The sequence below is a fragment of the Calonectris borealis genome, chromosome 11, assembly GCF_964195595.1.
Source record: "Calonectris borealis chromosome 11, bCalBor7.hap1.2, whole genome shotgun sequence".
In the NCBI taxonomy this organism is placed as follows: Eukaryota; Metazoa; Chordata; class Aves; order Procellariiformes; family Procellariidae; genus Calonectris; species Calonectris borealis.
Window position 1 is genome coordinate 22,563,201 of NC_134322.1, and position 15,722 is coordinate 22,578,922.

Below are 15,722 nucleotides of genomic sequence, written 5' to 3' on the forward strand. Positions count from 1 at the left end.
AGGGATGTGGATTCTGCTGCTTAAAAGCTGAAGTGAAATCTAAATCCTTTCTGAACAAAACCTGCTTCATTCTGTGCTTTATCTGTTACTGGCACTGGAGCGGAATGGTGTAAGAAAAATCTTGACTTGAAAAGCTTCACAGGAAAACAGAGCTCTGTTGCTAAATCTGTGACTGAGGTCAGTTGCAGTGATATTTTAATTGTCGTTTGTACAGCAGAACACAATCAGCCAAACAGTTTAGTAGAATAAGTACTGGATTAATGTCTCAGCCATAGCTTGAAACTGGCCAGCATCATGCCCTGAAATATTAATATTCAATGTAGTGCTCCCCTCAGACTGCGTACAAAAATAGTCCCTGTCCTAGCAGAGCTGGATATGGCTGCTGCATAACTGTGCCCAGCAAGGAAAGAGCAGAATGTATTCTTGTCCCTTACGCTCTCATTGGGATAACCCGGCAAAGATGTCCTCTTCTTAAAGAAATACAATTATCTCTTGGCTGTAGGAGAACATTAGGTCACCCTGCAGTAGAAGTTAAGGTGTCCTAGAAAGCTTTCCCTCTTTCTTTCTTTCTTTCTTTCTTTCTCTGTCAGCAACCTTACAGAAAAAGTGGGCCAGCTGCAGAGTGCTGACTTACTGTATCCTTTTCCCCTGCAAGGTTCTGCTTTGACTCGCTGTCTGCTGGTAGCTGGCAGTGAAAAATGAAGTGCTGACAGATGGAGACTGTGTGGGGCTTCAACTTTAAGCTGATGAATCCTATTTCTTCTTTTCCTAATGGGGGTAATTTGCAATCGCCCGTCAATGCCAGTTTTGGGACCGTCGCCTTGCCACCTTAAGTCTGTCTCTTGTGCTCCGCTTCTGCTGGCCTTTTATTTTCATTAGGTTGGATGCGATCCCTGCATATCATCCTCCAGTAAGCAATCACTGCAGGGAAGTCACTGGGCTTACCTAGCTCCTGCCTAAAAGAGAACTTCCGAAGCCTAGCAAGGAAGAGATGACACCTTTCAGTAGATCACGAGATGAAATTCACTTCTTGTTGAACCACTGTCTTTTGGAATAAATGTTTTATATTCCTCTTTGAGGCTGCAGACAGTGGTTTGAAAGGACATTGCAGGTGCATACTGCTGCTTAGTATCCTGAAGATGTAACACAGCACACTCAACCGTAAAGCCAATTTATTTTCTGCTTGGAGACCTTCAGCTTGAAAACTTAATTTCCTCCAAGTATTATTGCCCCTGGTAGGCACAGGTACTTAGCAAGTATGGAATGTTCTTTCCTTTCCAGCTTGCTTCAGTTTCTACACCTGGCAGCTTCTTTTTGCACAAGACCGGAGAATTGTTATGATTTGGTGTCTTCATTCAGTTCATGTTTTATGTCTCTCAAAGTATTTTCATGTTTGATGCGTAAAGATACATTTTAGGTGTCAGTTTTCCTAAAGATAAATAAAACCCCTAGCGCCTTGTTCTTATATATCATGGTTGTGGTTCGCATTATCTTGCAATTAGTCGGCATTTGTCTAGCTTCATCCATTGGTCTTAAAAAGGTGTTCACTTAAAAATCAGAAAAAAAAAAAAAAAAACAACGTGCTTAACATATTAAAATATTTTACAATGGCACAACTTCCTTAAGGGTTTTACCAGAAGTCCTGGAGTTAGTTTTAATTTCTGGTGGACAATGCCTCTGCATTCTCTGCAGCAGTGTCCAACGTGGAGGACCTGTCAGCTTGTCGGTGCATACTGACAGCTCTGGCTGTTGCTGAGTTGGAGCAAATCATGCATTTGAAAATGCAGCTAAGAGTTAATAAGCAGCAAGTGCATGTTTCTTTACATGGCAAATGATCAGAACTTCTGCAAAGCTCACACGTGTGTTGGAAATCCTGTTTGAATTTACATAGGCATTTTGAGAAAAGCCAGGGTTGATCAGCCCTCTCCTGGTGGTGTCTTTTCAGGCAAATACACACATACTAAGGAATGCTGTAGCTTAAGTATTCTCACAACCGTGATTTTTCTGTTGTTCAGAAGCTTATTTTAATTCTGCCTCTAACAATATTATCAATCAGTTGCATTACTGTCTGAAAAGAATCTTGCAGGAATAAGGCGTGGGATGCTTTCTGCATTTGAAAAGCCCTTGCCTTTGAAATATGATAATTCCTTTAGCACTTAAACTTGCCGAACATTTTCCCAAAGAGTTGTGAATGTAATTTTTCGGAAGAGCAGGTTCAGCTGATGTTGTCCTGTTGCACAAGATGTTTTGCGTGTTTTTGTTTGCTGTCTGATGACAACTGTGAAATTTGCTTAATTCTTCTAGCTTGCAGGTGCAGATAAGCTGTCACAAACCGGTGCTCCCTCTCTATACCTGTCTGTAGGGGTTGCTAGTGGTAAAGGGAACTCTCCGTGAATAGACCCTTATAATAAATTCCAGTGCCTGGGGGTCTTTTCCTGGAGCACTCAGACTGGACTTTGGCTGGATTAACAGATCAGTGTCCTGCAATCACACAGCGGGCCACGTGTGACATAATTAGCAAGCTAGAAAGCGAATGGGCTTTAAAGGTGGTCACTACGGCACCAAAGCCATCTGCTTAAGCGAAGGTTCAGCTCGGGCAGTCCATTGATCCACCGTAATCTCTCGTGAGGTATTAGGCTGCAACGGGCTGCTGTGACAAACATGGCAAAACGCAGTGACGTTATTTATAGATAAATTAATTCAGAAGACTCTCTGCTGATATTCAGGGCTGTGTTTTGCTTGTGGTGCCCAGCTTCACCTGCAACGCTCCTTAGAATATATGTGGTTGTGGGTAGGCTGAACAAAACGATCTTTGTTGGAGGGATTTTGACTTCTGCTGCATTACAGCTACCCAACGGTGCCCAGGAGTAGTGTCACTGTAAGGTATAACAAGCGTAAAGTGTAACAAGTCACAGCGTGTTTGTGGACCAAATCTAAAATCTTGCCTCAAGGAAGAATACCTTGATTCAGCTTTCAGAAATTCGTGTTATGACAGTATCGGTTCAGAGTCCTGACGCGATGGGCGAGTTGTAACCAGAATCTCTGACAGCTCTATGTCGAAGCTGAAGGTACTGCAGAGCCGCAGGGACCTCCTGGGCGGTGGGGAGAGGTGGATGCTTCTCGGCTTCCTGCGCTGGGGAACGGCTGGGCCATTTTAGTTTTGTGGTAGAGAACTCAAGTTTGATGTTGAGATTTCTCCCTCGTCCCTCAATTTGTCTGGCAAACCAAGCCTGAAGGATGTTCTTGCAGATCTTCAGTTGAGATGCTGCTTGGAGAGATGTGGGAATCGCAATTTTTCTTCTGTAAGGTGGGCTTAGTGTGGGAAAGGCAACAGCTTCCAGGGAACTTGTCAATTATTTTCTGTTCAAATTCTCAGAGCTTGAAATAACTCTCTCTTTGATGAGCAGCTTGTAAACAGAGGTTTTCTGTTTTGTTTCATAGCTATTCCTGACATCACTGGCCACAAGCGAAGTGAAAATAAAAATGAGGGGCAGGAGGCACTCATGTACTGCAAGTCGGTGGGCTTCCCGCATCCCGAGTGGGTGTGGCGCAAGAAGGTCAATGGAGTATTTGAGGTAAGAAAACCGGGGTGTCAGGCATGTATTAACCTGCCAAAACCCCCAGTGAGGAAGGAAACGATCACCTTGGCTTTAGGGGTATCTTCTTTAGGGTGCCTTGTAACTTCTTGAAATGCAGTTCCTCAGAAGTCTGATACATTAGTGAGTGAAGCTGGAATTTTTCAGCAGCAGTGAGTGTAAAATAGATATTTATATTGTTGCTGTGTGAACGGAGTTGCTCATTGTGTTGCTGCTGGGCAGAGTTATGAACTGTCCAGAAAGATACGATGTTCAGGGTATTTGCTATAAATTGCAAAATGTGAGTTATGAACTGTGATTTTAAAATGCATTTGGTTATAAATTTCTCAAACTTGGTTTTCCAGTTTTACTGTTTGAGCTCACAAGACTCAATATGAGGATGTGGCAGTGATACCTATTAGTGTTTAAGCGATCGTATTTTTTCCATGTGGCAACTGATCTAGTGAGCAAAAAAACTTGACCAGCAATTGGAGTAGCAGAAGAGAAGCTGGAGGTTGCTAAATCCTCAGCCCACCTGTTTTTACGTTGCTGTATGACCTGCCAGAGAGGTAGCAATTTGATTGATAGATGAAGAAAAAATGTTAAGCAAATAATAGTATGGGTTGATTGTTGACTGTTAAGTGTGAGCTTAAATTTTTAAGGAACAGTGCTGTATGAGTGACTTACCAAGTGCTGTGAGTCATCAGTCTCCTGTATGGTGTTCTGCAGATTTCCCTTAACGCGGTCTTTCTGGTGCAGTTATTTGATAAATTCATCCAAGATTGACTTTCAGGAAGATCAAACATCCATACTTGGTCAAGTTTTGCCCCTTTTGAATTCTTTAAACGTAAGCAACTCTGGAAGTCTTTTTTTCAAATGTAGAAAGAATATTCTGCATTTGAATTCCAGCTCGAATTCCAGCTTCTCTAAATATTCCTGAAGTCAGTGGCTTAGGCTGCCCTGACCACAAATCTGTGAGCAGTGCGTGTTTCCTTTTAAAAAACATAGCAAAGATGAAAATCTATTAAGGCCGTCATACCTTAAATAGTTAGAAAATGCTATCTAATGCGGTGTAGAATAATCTTAACTGGTACTGCTTTTTCTTTTTTTCCCCCTCTACTTTGAAGTCATTTTGTCCCTACTAGGGAATGTATCCTCTGTCCTGTTACTTGTCTCATCTGTTTAGGTCGACCTGTTTCACCTTGTTGCTGTAAACTGGTGAGTGGAGTGTAATAGTTTCTTGAAGCAAAAGGCTGAGAACATGGTAGCCTACGTGATCACAACCACTCGCGTATTTCATGTCTGATACTGTTAAAGTAGGATGAGAATACAGCTTGTCAGTCAAGTTGGCATTTTTTTGTTGTTGTTTTGAAGCACAATTCACTTTAGTGAGAGATACAGAATAAACATTGACAGTGGGCTTTTCTGTTGCGTTAAGGAACCAGCCTCTTTGAAGAACCCCTCAAATCTCTTCTAGTTTCCATCACATAGAAATGAAAAGGCACCAGAACTTACTAAAGCTCTTGCTCTTTTCCTCTTCCACCCTTCTCCTTTTATCAGGACATCAACAACTCCTCCGGCAGATTCTTTATTTCAAATAAAGACAACTACACTGAGCTCAGCATCACAAACCTACAGATAAACGAGGATCCTGGCGAGTACCAATGCAATGCGACCAACCAGGTCGGCTCTGTCTCAGTCACAACCATCCTCCGTGTCCGCAGCCACTTGGCTCCCCTCTGGCCCTTTTTGGGGATCTTGGCAGAAATCGTTATCCTCGTTGTCATCATAGTTGTTTATGAGAAAAGGAAGCGGCCGGATGAAGTCCCAGACGGTAAGTGTGCTCAAAGCCACTTGTAAGGAGGGGAGCGGGGAGGAAAAAAGGCGAAGCGAACTTGTGGAATCAGAACAGAGTGGGGCTTTGTGGCAGGAAGGATCAGCGGCACAATTCGTTCAGCTCTCAGCTCTTTGCTTTCTCATCTGTTCACCCTCCAAACACTAAGACCAGCAAGCGCAGAGGGTCCAAGCGCTGTGTGAAGTCCGAACGCTGGATTTCCCCAAGATCTCGGACTGCGGGGTGGGAGGGCAAGTTATTTCGTTCCTTTCAAGCTTTTGTTACACAAGGTGGGTCTAGCGCTCCTGTCTCTTTCCTGCTGTATCAGCCCTGAGAAAGCCCGCACGTCAGCCCTAAGGAGCGTAGAGCAGGACGAGGGGAGAGCTGGAAACGCTCTAATCCCTGATGGCACTCCCTCTTCCACGTGGTATCTGGATTGGACACCGGGCAGGTTTTGTAAGGAAACATTACACTTCAAGGGATTGGGACAGCAGAGGTGCGTCAGAAATAAAACATTTTCAATGTTAAAAGGGTGGGGGTAGGGCTCTTATTTTGGTCTGTAACTGAATTTGTATTTAAGGAATTACAATATCTAATTGTAATAGCCACTGAGTTATATTTTCTAAAGATTAGCTATTTATTATCAGGTTTGATGGTAGCACTAATTAGTTACACTGTGTTTGGTATACAAAAAAGTAGTAACTGTTTCATCTTTGAGCTGCTTCTGCATACCTTCCTCTTTTAAAGAGGGGGGAAGGGGCAGTCTGAGGCTAAAATGGGTATTTGAAAGAACCACATCGAGAAACAGGCTTTAATGTGACACCTAGCTGCTTACTACAGTGTTTATCAAGAAAACCTATCCAAGGAATCCTCACGAGAGGCGGCTGGCATGCCATCGTGCTGTAGGAACATGACGCATCCAAGTAATGGAGCAGGGGCTTTAGAGAACGCGGAGGGCAACATGCTGAATCGGTACGGGAAGCGCTGAATCTTAGTGTCTCCCTGCGTGGGACGAGCCCTCTAGCATGGTAGATAACTTCCCAAGGCAGCTGTGTGGCAGCGTGTGCAGCAATGACTAGTTGTTCTCGAGCTGCACGAGGGATCAGTAACAACACAGCAAGACTTTTGCCCTTTTGGGATGAAAATGTAGGTGCTGAAACGCTGATCTGCTTGTGAAGCGTGGGCAAAAACAACTTCACGGTTCCTGAGCTATGTTTCAAAGAATGAAAAAAAGTAATCTTACGAAACAGATAATAAATGTTAGTACTTTGAGAATGGCTGAGGCTTGGATCACTTCCGTAGCAGATGAAAACTGGCTTAAGTAGTGCATACCTAGAGGAAACTAGCTTTTGATCGTAACCACTTGAGCAGCATTTACTAACTGCTTACGGAGCATGCATTAAGACTGGTCTAGGTGTGTATCCAACAAAATTTAAACTGTGTAGTGCATGTTCCTCTGCGTAACTAACAGCTTCACAGTTGCTAAGGGGTTTATACTGCCAGTGGTTTGTCCTCAAAGTGGCTCTCAACCAGCCCAGAAAACTTTGAAAAAGACAACTTAAATGTTCTCTTGCGCTTCTCTCATTGCTATCCCACGTTGGCCTAACTTTGATGTTGGGATGGCCGGAGAGAATCTCACCTCTATGTTGGTGGCTGTTCATAGTTCCCTGCATTTCAGACTTTCATTTGATGAAGTTTCACAAGGACCGAAACAAGGTATCAGATTGTAATTTGATATGTAAATATTCATTGCAAGCAGCCTCAGGGGGACTTAATCCAATAGAAATTGGCTTTGACTTGACCAGATCACAATGCACCACGTTAGTGCGATTAAGCGCACGTTGGAGATGAAGAGTTCACTACCTGTTTGTTTCAAAGGCGGAAGTTTTCCGGGCTGGTCTGGCCACTCTTCAGATGCCTGAGGCATCCAGGCTCATCATCTCTGATGGAGGTGTCCAAGATGATGAGCCAAGTAACTGAGGTTACTAAATTTGCTTGCTCAGTCTGCTATTATTTTAAAGGCAGCTAAGCTTGAGTCCTGGAGAGTGATGCACCTCTGTGGTGGACACGTTTTCTCTGTCCACTTCCTTGGAGGACAGAATCCAATACTGAATGTCATAGTCAATGTCTGTGTATTAGGTTTGCCTGGATGAAGAGACACAATCGGCATAACAGCTTCTCAACTAAAGGCAGACTTGAGTCCTACATTCCCTTGGATACTCTTGCATTTTCTGTAATGGCATTTGAAGCTTTCTGTGATATTGTGGTGGGAAACACCCTATAAGCAGGGGCATTTTACAAATGCATATGTGAGAAATCGTTGATAGTCTGCTGATTTCCACACTTGGATGTTTTACTTAGGTTATTCTTAATTTTATTATTTTAAATACATTGTTACGAAATGCCAAAGTTAATGTTTTAATGCAATGGCGTGCTTATCATTTGGAATTTAAACTCTCTGCTTCCAAAATCATACATCCGCCTCCGCATGCTGCAGTGAGCTGTAGCGGGTAACATCAGTGAGCCTACAGCTGAGCCAGCAACTCATGCAGATATTAGTCTAAACACCATATTACTTTATATAAATATTATTTGGCAACAGCCATGATCTCTCTGAACTCTCAGCTGGTTTTCCAAATCTTTTTTTTTTTAGTATTGGTTTTGATGTGTTAAGCTTTAAGGACAAGGGTTGTGGTTGTGCCAGGTCTTCATATGAAGCTGCTGCAGCAATAATGATTGAGCTGTTAGTGCCTGCTTGCTAACGGGAAAAAACTGGTAGCCTCATCAGCAGAGTAACCTCACTGATGGCCCTTCTCGCTGGGATGTGAATTTTTTCCTTGGACCACTCTGAATTTTTCCTTAGACACTGAGATTCCTTCATATTCCCTACCATCACCCCTCTCCCTATCTTGTCATGGTGGAATAACACTGGACCTTCCCTAGTCATCGGATTTCTCTGAAGTCCTGCCTTTGCTCTGGAGTAGCAGGTAGAAGCAGCCAAAAAACCCCAGCCACGTTTGAGGATGGATGGCCACTTTGCATCTTACTTTGGACCACTGCCTAGTGGATCGTTATCATTTGGCTTGGCACGTGCTCCTGCTGCAGGTTGTCTGTTCCTGCAGATAAGGTGTCTGCTACCGGTAAACAGCCTAAATGTTGGGGTGCAAGCCTCGTACCTGTAGTCTTGCCCCTCTGCAGTGTTTTGGGGTGGCCCGTGGGGTGCTGTAGATCCCACCTTAGGGAGAGGAGGGGGGATGTCTCCCATGTTCAGTCAGGCTTTTTGTTTTTTCCTCTGATGTACTGGCTAATGTCTGTCCAGTTGAGCAGATCTCAGGAGTGAGAATTTCTGCATAGACCTTGTGCAAAGATGACTTATTCAGGACACCTTAAGGATTTTTTTTAAAAAAGTTTTGGAGAAAAACAGTGATGCCAAACATGGTATAACAGTGATGCTAAACCTTGTATAAAGAAAAATCAAAACCTTTCTGGAGCTGAAGGAACTGTTAAATCAACAGTCTAGAGGTACACCTGCAGCCCGTGCAAAGCCTGACTGATAACAGTGTGGGGTGAAATGCAGTTCAGCTGCATTTATCTTGAGTCTTGCTGGGAGGTGCTGGTGCCCACGCTGAGCTCTCACCTCGTGCAGTACCCAGGTGACGTGGTTTCGGGGGCTGGCTCAGTTAAGCCCTTCAGTGTCCTGTGCTCATCCCCTCGGACGAGACCAGCCCAAGCTGAACGCTGGAGCAGGGTTGCGCCAGACTCCACTAATAACAGGCACACTTAATTTGAGTCCTTTTACCTTTTTCAGCTGTACTAGCCTGCCTTCACTGAGGTGCCACCTTCTGGAAACTGCTCATCTTGCTGCTCTTTTTTGGGAACTGGATTGAACTATTTAGCACTTCCACATCTCCAAGGAATCCTCCAATTCAGTGTAGCATAAGGTACAGAGACAGCAAATCCGGAGGGTCCCCCCACTTCACCCTGACTGATGAAGAACTGTTTTTAGAGGAATATGATGTTTCCCAGGCAAACCGCAGAAGTACATAACCCTTTGACAAACCAGATCAGTAATTTCAGGGTTTGTATTTGCAGTGCACTTGTGTACACACAAGAGGATATTTGTAAGAACTTCATAGAAAAGCGAATGGTCTTACAGCTGCATCAGCCTACAAAAAAAATAAGCAGGGCTTGAGGGCTGTACCTTTTTGGTGAGCCTAAACAAAGAAGTGCCAAAAAGGACTTTTGGTAACTGGTGCTGAACAGAAGCACCCAGTTGCTAATGGGGGATGTGACTGTTTGGAGAGAAACATCTGTATCCTGGAAGGTGTCTGGGATGCTTTCCAGAGCGCTTAGGAACTCTACCTGGCCAGCCAAAATAAAGCCAATTGAATTAATTCCGTTTCCCTCTCTCTCATCTCCGTGTTCCACAGGCTAAAAATTACCTGTCTTAGCGTGCCAGCTACCTCATCTCTTGGCGATGGGTAGAGTGACAGATAACCTGATTAAATTTGGAGCAGTTCTTCTCAATTTACTGTTTAGCTGCAGAGTGAGGCCACTTAGGTTTCAGAGTTTAGGGGGTTAAAGGGTTTTGTGTTACGAGACGCTTTCCCAATGTATTCTTTCCCAGTGCATTCACTGGCCTTACAAAAGGTGTTACCTCCGTCTAAAGCGCTGCCATGCTGGAAGGATGAGGACGCTCCTTTAACTTTGGCATTTCCTGACTGCAGGTTTTTTTTTGCATGCACCTTGCTTTTTGTCTTTAGTTTATTTGCTTTTTATGCCACGGAACAGGGCTGCTCAGTAGCTCCTTTGCTAATATTTCCTCCTTCACATAATTCAGTTTATTTTTTCTGCTGCTGCTGTATAGCAGAAGAAGGAAGTTTGCACCCATGAAATCTGTATTTCCACCAGAAATGGTGCAAGGATGGCCTTAGCGGATGCCCGGTGCAGGTTCTTGCTGTCATGCCTGTGGATTAGGGGCATTCTCCTCCTCTGGGAGGGCAGGTGGCTGCAGTGAGTACTTCCAGTAATCTGCCCGCAGGTGTGAGCCCCCTTGCATCCAAATTATGTGCTGGAAGGAGGAAGGGAGGGCAGATTGCGCTTGAATTTCTGCATCCTTTCAAAAGGAGAGTTTTGACTTGCTTTACACATGGTAAAGCAACATACGGATCACATACCTTTTCCGGAGAGCGGCTGGGTTTTGTAACATCACGAGCGGGTGAATAACGAGCAGCTGCCAGTGGCTTTTGGTGATGAAAGCTGCATGAACGTGGCATGTCGAGGCCAGAGACGCTGGCACGTCACTGCATGTACGGTGGGAAACGGTTTCAGCAGGGGACTGCTGATGCATTTTGCTCAGAATGCAAGTGGCTTGGACTTCCCTTGACAATAAAAGGAAGCAAATAGCTTTTTATTCCTCTGTGGTATAGCTTGGGCTGCTTGTTTTTCATAGATGTAGCGATCAGCCATTGTGACCTGAATGTAGTATATCAAAGATTCCTAAAGAAAGCGCTTTTTCTGTTGTTGTTGGATCAAATAGCCTAAAATTAGCAAAGATGCTGTTTTAAAGGGTGTGTTCTGGGGTAAGTAGAAAGTAAAAACTTCGTGGCTACATTCCCCTGTAGGAATGTAAACAGTTTTTACTTTAAAATCCATAATTCTACATGATCTTTAGTTCAAAGCCATGAGGTGACTGGGTTATAACATGTCCTTTTTCATTCTTCCCTTCTCATTTCTCAGCTTAATACAAAGACTTTCCATAAATGTTTTTCTGCTCCGGCTCTGCAGAAGCTCCATCCATATCACCACATTCTTTCTAATACTCATTTTTTTTTTTCTTGACTTTCCCTGTTCCTGCTATTACTGTAAGTAATTTAAAGAACAAAATGTTTTCACTGAAACGGTTTACCTTGTAACAAGTTAATTTTGGGTTTTTTTTTTCCCTATTACCCGCACCTTTCTCTCCCACGCTTAAAATTTATCAAGGGGAGAAAATTGTCAGACAGGCACATTGCGAGACCGTAGCTGTCAACTACACCTAGCAGCGAGCATCATTGTATCTCAGTGGTAATCGAGTGGCCTGGCTCCTCTGGGCTTTTATATACTAATTTGTTAGATGCTGCTATAGGATCAGAACTCCTCCAGTCTAATGTAAGTAATCTCGGCCAGAGAGTCTCCGTTGCCGATACGCTTGTGCCTTCATTCCATTTCAGAGCAGCTGCTTTATTTTTACTGGTTTGCTATACGGAGCAAGACGAGCATTTCCATTCACCTCTTCTTCCCCCTGCCTCCAAAATATTCCTGTTAGTGAAGGCACGGAGCAGAGCATTGCTCCGAACCCGACGTGCGTTGTGGTGGTAAATGCCACCTTCGAATCTTTGTGTGCAACCAAAGCCCTAAGTGGTTAATGCAGGTTGTAACGCTGGTGTCCCCGTGAACGGCTACCTTGTGAGAAAGCATTGCGGTCCTGCGTGGCTGTGGACTGCTTTGAGTGCTCGATTTGGAGCCTTCTGAATGTTTTACAAGTTAAGAACTGAAAAATTTACAAAAAAAATTTTAATTTTTCCAACTTGGGCAAACACATCTAAATTCTTACAAATGTTCTTCTCAAAAATTTTCAAGCCACTGTCAAATTTTCTCTTCCCAGAAAGCAAAATCTTAAGCTAGCTTTTAAATATAAAAATTCCCCAGTGGTCTCTGTAATAGTTCCAACAAATTGCTTTGCAGACTGTAGAAGTTGTGTTGTAACACAGGACCCCGAAGCTGCCACAGACGCTGGCTTTTCCTTTTGAGCATTTGAACAGAAATTGAACATAAGTTTCGTTTGAGTAATGCTCCGGCTCACTACTGGTCTGTAAAGGCAGGTCTGAGGGTGGCCACGTGCCACTATAAGAACTGAAGTGCTGAAGCTGCTGGTCTCGACTCCTCGTTGTGTAGATTTCTTTGCAAGTTTTAAAGCACGGGCAGAAATGTAGAGTCCCTTCGGATGCAAAAAATTTGAATCTTAGTGTTGGAAGTACCCGCTAGTGTTTCATTTTTAACCTCCACCAGTCATAAGAGGCTACACAAGATTAATTTGATATTAAAAATAAATACTGTAACTTTCCAAAGGAGGTAAAAGAAACTGAGTAACATCTAAAATGCCTTAGAAATTAAGGCTGAAAGTAAAGGTGAAGGGGGGGCACAAAACACAGCCCCCTTCTCAGACTGCCGAAGCATGAGTTACATTCCCAGGCAGTTAATACAAGTGGAGGAGCTAAAGCAAATCTATTTGTCATCATCTTGCAATTCTAATGTCCAGATATTTTTGCCTGGAAGGATTGATTACACATGTTACACAATGCGTTAAAGACAGCAGCAATTCTAACCTTTCGGTTCAGAAATGTGCTATTTCAGGGCAACGCTAAGCAGATAATCACTATACCCACAAGAAAGGCTTGGCTGGATGGGTTTTTTTTAATCTTGTATTACATAAACAGCGGGGGTTTTGAAGTCTGCAGATCCCCCCAAATTCAAAAGGAGGGTTTAGTGTGGTCAATTATAAAATTACAGCTCACCTGGCAGCGTTTGGGGAGCCCCGCGGGTGCGGAATGGAATGAAGCAGCATGCTGGGAGGATGTTCTCTATGGCCATAGGTTTTACACACTCTTAGAGACAATCGGTTACTAGAGCAGCTCTTCTGGCATAAAGGTTTTGAGTTATATTGATATTTGTCGGTTACTATGACTTCTTTTTTTTTTCCCCCCTTCAATTGCATCATACCCTTAAAAAAATGGTGGTAAGTGAGAGATCTGCATGCTTTGGAGTTTGTTTAATCTCCGCTTCAGTCTATACAATGCACAAGTCATAATGTTAACACTTTTTCTTAAAACTTCTTCATTCACGTTCACGACTAATTTGGATTTCAGTTTGCTGTTTTTAATCTTTATTTAGTCTAATTTTGTACTTATTTTTCTGTTGTTCTGTTGCCCCCTGATTTCGCTAAGGTTTCGGTCTTTGTCTGTACTGTACTGGGGATGCTTTTCCAGCAGCTAAATGGCTAACCAGGATAGGAAGGCACAGAGAAATTTTCCTCGGTCTTATTTTATCTCCATTTAGGTTATAGATGGGAAAGGGATGGGTGGTGGTGATCCACCATGTAATTTTAAGTATTCTAACAGGCATTTTTGTTGGGTCTTCGTTAGGAAAACACCCGATGGCAGCCTTTATAAATGTGAAGCTTTTTTTTTTTTTTGCTTAAACACACAAAACTACTTATCTGAAATGGGCATCTAAATATTTTAACAGAGAAGGAAAAATGGTTATTTTCTAGCGAGAGAGAGCTTGTATCTTAACGGTGCAGTTTGGTATTTCTGAAGTCCAGCCGAACAAACTCCCAAAGATGTCGATTATGCTTGTTAGAAAGCTGAGATAGCCGAGACTTCAGCAGAATGGCATCGGGAGCAGTTCTGACCTGGGGTGGGGGGATCTAAGGGCTTGCTGTCTGTCCGAGGCTCTTCCCAGCCAGCGTGCGGAGTACGTAGCGCAGCCTGCTTGAAGATCTTTCCTGAGTCGAAAGATGTTTGTGGAGGGAAGTTCTAGGCCTACTCTACTGTGCTTTGTGTTCCAGTACCTGATGTGTCTCTGTATATCTCCACTGTATATACAACAGCACATTGATGTCTGGTTGTCCTTACTAGTCCTAGTTCTCTCTGTATCTTGTCCGATAGTGTACTGTTGCTGGTAATGGACTTCTGTGGACACTGGTGTGTCGCTAGTGTGTTATTTTGGCTGTAAAGCTCTTGGTTTGTGGTTAGCTCTTTATTTTTTTGAAATATTTTTTTTGTTCCGGTCACTGTCTGTGCTAGCGGTGGCTTTGCCTATCCGTTGCCTTGAAGGTACAGGTGGAGTAATGTCCCCTTTGACCGACATTACTCCTAGCGTGTGCTCATGCGGATGCCTACACTGTTAAGACTGTAATTTCCATAACTGCTTCATGTGCACTAAGCACCCTTGTGGAATCCTGCTGAGAGTTTCTTAAAGACTTCAGTGAAAAATCTCTCTAGCACGAGGTGGGAACGGCAACTGCTGAGTGCCAAAGACAGCAGGTCCCGAATTGGTCCCCCCAAAACACTTCTACAGGAGCGTTAACTTTCTGGATTGATTTTTGTACTGCTGTTTAAATGCACTTCTGTCTTCTGTACCGCAGCTTGGGGGCAAAATAAGGTGTTTTATAATTTAAAAACAAAAAAGTTCAATTGGTTATAAAAGAGCTAATGCGAAACATTACTCATTGGCAGATCTTTTTCCAATTCTTAAAAGAGAATATTTTTGCCAAGAGACACAGGCAGAACAATGCTGTCAGTCTTCTGTAGCTGAAGTCTGTTGTGTCTGGAGGTATCGCAACACCCCTGACTTCTCCTGGTGCTTTGAGCCCTGTGCTCAGTCGGATGCACGATGCCTGCTGCTATCCAAGGACTACGCTTGACAAAATACTTGAATCAAGTATTGCACCTTCAACCTCCTCCTAACCTGGTCCGTTCCAATTAGACATTGAGAAAAATGGAGTACGTAGAGGTTGTATCATCCATGGGGGGAGACGAGCATATGGTGTATATACCCTGTTGTGTATATACCAGTAATTACCCATCAGCATTTGAAGGATGGCTTAAAAAAATATATTTGGGAAAAAAAAAAAAAATCAATGCAAGAAAACAACCAGCAGGATTTTACAACTGAAACGTTGGTTTGTCTTCTCATCAATTTTTTATGAGATTGAACCACTGGAACTTGGGGACAAGATGAGTCTGACCATATTGCAACAATCTGTCCGCTACAGTTGCAGTTCTTCATGACAAGCATTCAAAGTGTTAACTAAAACCATTGAAGCAACATACCTGCCATTAAAACTTGAATCCAGAAAAATAACTCCATGAATCTTTGCACTACCAAGTGGAATGGCCTTTAATGCTGTAGATAGATCGGTTTGCTGTTTGCAGTTCAGCCGGTGTTACGGTGCACAGACTGACTCTCTTTTTCTTTCCTTTCCTTGTCTTTCCCCTGGATTGCATCGGAATTCTTGCTGCAGATGATGAACCAGCTGGGCCAATGTGAGTGCATTTCAAGAAAAAAATATTACTGGGCTTAATCTGAGGGTTTATGGCAGTTTACGGCACGTAAGACTGATATTAGGTGTGACCTTACTAATGGTAACGGGCCCTTTGGTTTGTTGTTTGTTAGCTTTGGAGTAAAGAAAAGTGGTATCTGCAAGGTCCTTGCTAGACAAACAAATATTGCTGAAGGAGTTAGAAACAAATGTTTGTGCTGAAGCCACA

The 15,722-nt window shown here is 43.2% G+C and overlaps 1 protein-coding gene across 3 annotated transcripts in view; it reads left to right on the top strand.

Moving 5' to 3' along the window:
• Nucleotides 1–15,722, top strand: part of NPTN (neuroplastin) — a 61,038-nt gene that overhangs the window by 41,621 nt on the left and 3,695 nt on the right. For all 3 annotated transcript variants that reach the window (XM_075160565.1, XM_075160566.1, XM_075160567.1), the window contains exons 4-6: nt 3,442–3,575; nt 5,136–5,409; nt 15,476–15,497. In XM_075160565.1, the coding sequence (XP_075016666.1) occupies nt 3,442–3,575; nt 5,136–5,409; nt 15,476–15,497 (430 nt within the window). The remainder of the gene's footprint in view (nt 1–3,441; nt 3,576–5,135; nt 5,410–15,475; nt 15,498–15,722) is intronic.